Genomic DNA, 4,846 nt, shown 5'->3' with positions numbered 1-4,846 from the left:
TGAAACACCTTATGACTAAAAATTGCAGATTCATCTGTTTATTTCCTGGTTTAAACTGCAATGAACTGTACCTCTTATCATCCAGCCTCATCCTACTAGCAGTGCAGAACAAGACAGATGCGACGAAATAACACAGGACTTACTAAAAACCAAGTGGCATGAACTCTGGTGTATGTCTGTGCAGTGCCACTGCTTTAGACAAATGACACCTGAACATTCTACAGTGTCTGCAGCTGGTTTCTGTAAGATGTTTCTGAAGGCACTCAGCAGTAGTTGCCTGCTGTATTCAACAGGGAATCTGGAGATCGTCCTTTCTTCAGTGACTGATGACATTTAAAGTGCAGCAAAGCATTGTCAGGTCCATCCTCACCTGTGGTTTCCTTTGTTAATTGACACAATTCTTTGTTTTCCTTCTGTCACTTTGCCTGATGCTTTTTGTAACGTTAATGGTGACTTCTTTTGTGGGCATTTTCTGTGTGTCCCATTTATGCTGTGAAAGTTTTAAACAGTACAGTGAGTCCCACACTGAGAGCACAGACCCATTGATGATTACTGCCTAATTCATGTAAACAGTTTTACTTAATAAACAGAATGCCTCCAGCATTCTTCACACAGTACTGTGATGCAGAGCAACTTTCTCATTCAGCATGGACACAAGTTTTTATAACTGCTATAAAGGCTGTGGACGTCAGTAGACTTTGGATTAACCGTATTAGCTGTAATTATTATCTCTGCACATGTATATTCTAAAAATAGAGCAAATGAATCTGAATTCAGTCCAGAAGTGGAAAATAGAGCTTTCTTTTGATGCTAGTGGGAGTAGAGTGTGACAGATTTTTCTCTATTTTATGCTTCTTAAATAAAAATATAATTTCAAAATATGATTTAGTATAAGACATATGCTGGCATACGAGACCCAAGTACAGTATACATTTCAGAGCTTCATCAGATTATTTCCAAATATGCAAAAGAGTCAGTCCAGTCTGGCTAAGGCACGCAAGTGCATCCCTAATTTAAAGTTATCCATCTCCTAGTCTGTCTTGTTGCCATAAGCAACACACTGTACTGCACCGTAAACTGGATAGGTCTAGCAAAGGACATTCAGAATCAGGCTGATAGAGACAGATCTGAGTTAGGTAGATTAGGTTATTGCATTTTCGATGTTTCATGAGACAACTTGTAAGTGTAAAGAATGCGAGTAAATTAAGCATCATTTACATGATAACAATGCCAGATGGAATAATGTCTGGTAAAATTCCACCGACATGAGTGGAAGGTCCAAACATCTGAGAGCAAAACCTGGTGTTTATTTGCCACTATGTATTGCTTCACATGTCTGCAGCCTGAACACACCTGCTCCTTTGCTATCCACTTCCCTAGTGCTCCTGTTCACACGGGGACTCTCCAAAGACTACACATATCATGGCAATCAAACCAGGTTGTTGCGAGTCAGTGACATAATCCAGGTATCACCTTTGCTTTTGGGGTGCCTGACCATCCTACTGTCCTCACTGATATTAGGAGTCTTTTCATCATCAGTCCTTTTGTTTCCAAGTTGTTTTGACATTACCCTCATGAGAGGATACTAAAGTTTCCCAGACTCATCCTTTGTCCAACCCTTTCCCTTTCAATACCACATAACGGATGGTAGGGGTAAAGCAGGAGTATGCTTTAGAGCTTGATGCCTGAGAAAATGAGAAACAGAAAGGTAAAGAAATTTACCCTGTACTACCCCACGGGCCAACGGACACCCAAGTCTCCTCTCCTTAGAGTACCATGTGTTGCACATGTTCTACAGCATGTGGAGATAAAAGAAAAACTGTAGTCAATGTGAACATTCAGATTAATAAAATGGGCACATTTTGAGCTAGGGGCATAGTCATATTTTCAACTCTAGGCACCTAAACTTCATGTGTTCAAATTGGAAACCTGCTCATCTTACACTTCCCTGAACAGTCAGTGGAGAAACAGAGATTCAGAATGGCAAACCAGAGCTGGCACCTAACTTGGAGCATACACTTTCACTGAAGGAAAATACATTTCTTTTTTGACTATAAGAAATTTAGACAACCTATCTTCTTTTCTCAGACACCTGCATTAGATGCACAGGATAATGTAAATGCCCTACTTAGCATCAGAAATTTTCTTTGCACTGTGTTGCAACAGTACAGATATATTACTGAATGTATTTTAGCTAGAAAAAGGCAGAAGGGTACATTCAAAGCCATAGGGCCACAGGTCAGGAATACACACTTCACTGAGTAGCCCCATTAGTCAACACTCACATCATTAATATGTTGTGGGAATTTGCCAATACTACCTAGTAAGTCTAATACAGAAGTAATTTTTCAATCATTTGCAAAATTAGACAAACCATTTTCTCCAACAGTTGGTCAGGTATATGCTATAATTCTCAAGTGTGGCCAAGTCTTTTTCAAATTAGATTAACAACTATGTTAGTTCTATTCAGCCATATCCAGCCTGACCAGTTCATTTTTCTCTGTGGGCTAGTGGCTATGACAGGCATTTATGTTTTTCATTTACAGCAAACCCATGCCTCTAGATGTCATGCTGCTATAGAATGTGTCTCTCTGTGTCTGGAGCTGCAGAATCTCATGGCAAGATTCAGCAGGCTCCATGTCACGTGTGAATATTTCAGTACCACAGCAGTTCAGAAGGTAATACAGTGAAAGTATAAAATAAACATTTCTGTACCAACGCATTGTTTGTTAGCAAATGCAAGGTGAAGTTCAATCCAAATTCCCTTTTTCATTTGCTCAGGCCCCTCAGGTTTAAATTTCCCTCTCTCAAGGGTGTGATTCCCAAGAGAGGATAGCTTCTTATAGGGTGCATGTAGTGGTTCCACCACATGCTGTGATAAGAGGTCTTCCCACCTGAGAAACCAAGGAAGCAGTAAACCAACCACAGTTTTTGGATTACTTTCATCTGCAGCAGCTGCTACACGAACAGCTCAGCATGTGGAAACCTGTGAGACACAGGCAGGTAGGCAGCTAGGACAGGAGAAGTTTGGGCTTTGGTCTAGCTCCAAAGCCTTCAGTGTTCATATGTATTATTACACTGGATGATACTTCTACAACATATACAACATATAGGTGAGGCAGCAAAGGGGGAATCTGATCCAAGGCCTACTGAAGTTATTGAAAAGACTCTCATTGATTCTTTCAGACTTCACATCCAACCTTGAATGAACATGAATGTTCATGCAGTGCACATCATTTAAGAAAAACAATGATTAAGGAAAAATCCACTCCTTTCCCTATAATTAATATAAACAGTTTGCACAGTGCATGCCACAGCCGGACTGAGGTGGCAAAAAATAAGCTTGGGTTTGTTTTTTTTTGCTGCAACAAGTGTGTGTGTTACTCTGCCAACTAAACCATCTTTTTTGTGGCCATCCAGGCATGAGGCTTTGTCAGATGCTCAATCATGCCATGGGTGTGGTGGAACCATTTTCTTTTATCCCAAGGCATTAAATACAGTTTGACTGCAGTGAGGAATATTGTCACAAAAATAAGTTTGACCTGGTTGAAGCTAGTGCAGACCATCAGGGAACGTAATCATACTCTTACCTCTGCTGTCCTGGAGCCATTCTGTCTCTGTGTCACAGATCCTGTGCCATGAACCATGGGGTTCACACACTGAGGACCACAGTTATTCCTCTTCTCAGCATTCAGTGTTCCAGCGGTGACTGATGCTGTAGTTACACCTGTCTGAGCCGATTTCCCATCCTCCAAAAGACCTAGTATGGACATATGAAATTGTGTGATTAATACTGAAGAGCAGCTTAGAACTGGCTTTGGCTTCCCTCTGTGACAGTGCAAGTTGTGGAAGGTGTGGTATGGTCCTACAGTGAGAGCAGCCTACCTCCTTTTGTCACCTTTATCCTCACACTTGACAATTCGTCACTACTCAGAGTGTGCATTGTGTCAAAACCTGCCATGAATCAGGTAGGAGTTTAAGCATAGTATTAAGGGCATTAAAAAGGAAGCAAAGTCCTAAATTCTTTCCCAGAAATCGGTAAGAAAATCTGCTTGGTTAATAGAAAGCAGCATCAGTAGCAGCCAGCAAAGGCAATAACTGAAATCAATGAAATTCACAATATTCAAAGTCTTGATATTGAAAATATTTAAAAAAAAAGTTGTGTGAGATTTAAGAAGTCTAAATACAAACCAGTCTAAATACAAACCAGTCACTGCATTTCCCTGAGCAGTCAGAAGGTGGTGTTAGTTTTCCAAAGACAGTTTAACTTGTGATAATTAGTAATACTAAGTCATCCACTTCGTGGCAGAACAAAAAATGTGAGTTGAAACTTGAAAATATTCCATTATAGTTTATTTTTAAAAAGCCCAAAACTTCAGTCTTTGGAAGTTGCCTTTTCTGCTAGATAGAAAAACTAATGTTGTTCTCCCACCTAAATCTACAGACAACTTTCCATAAGATGAGAGTAAACCCCACATCTCCTGAACCTCCCAAAAGCCCACACCTACTTCTGTTCTAGGTATTATCTCTTCCCACCATACCACAATGCCAGATGAAAGGCAGAAAAATGACATGTGAAATGAAATGTGCAGAATAGTAAGTGGCATAGGCTGATATCATAGACAAAATCAGTTGTCAGGAGGGGAGGTGGAGAGGCAGTTAGCCATGTGTGAACCAGAGCTATGAGCCACATCTCTAAGACAGGAGTCATGCTGTAGTCTGCTGCTTCACCTTGCAGTAGAGCTGGGAGAACAAGCTTGAGCACAGCTTTGAACAGACAAAAAGCTCTAGGCATTACATACTAACTCCATTAATTGAATCTTGGATGTTTCAAACATATATGAAT

The 4,846-nt window shown here is 40.4% G+C and overlaps 1 protein-coding gene across 1 annotated transcript; it reads right to left on the bottom strand.

Moving 5' to 3' along the window:
* Positions 1-385: 385 nt before the first annotated feature.
* Positions 386-3,943, bottom strand: BAALC (brain and acute leukemia, cytoplasmic). Its single transcript, XM_008936188.1, has 3 exons — positions 3,886-3,943; positions 3,591-3,760; positions 386-490 (listed from the first exon to the last, which is right to left on the bottom strand). Exons 1-3 carry the CDS (start codon positions 3,941-3,943, stop codon positions 386-388), a joined length of 333 nt encoding a protein of 110 aa, XP_008934436.1.
* Between the last annotated feature and the right edge of the window lie 903 nt (positions 3,944-4,846).

Source organism: Merops nubicus, unplaced genomic scaffold (assembly GCF_000691845.1).
Source record: "Merops nubicus isolate BGI_N331 unplaced genomic scaffold, ASM69184v1 scaffold4200, whole genome shotgun sequence".
NCBI classification, from domain to species: Eukaryota; Metazoa; Chordata; class Aves; order Coraciiformes; family Meropidae; genus Merops; species Merops nubicus.
Note: the sequence above shows the minus strand (reverse complement) of the source record. Positions and strands in the feature narration are given on the sequence as shown.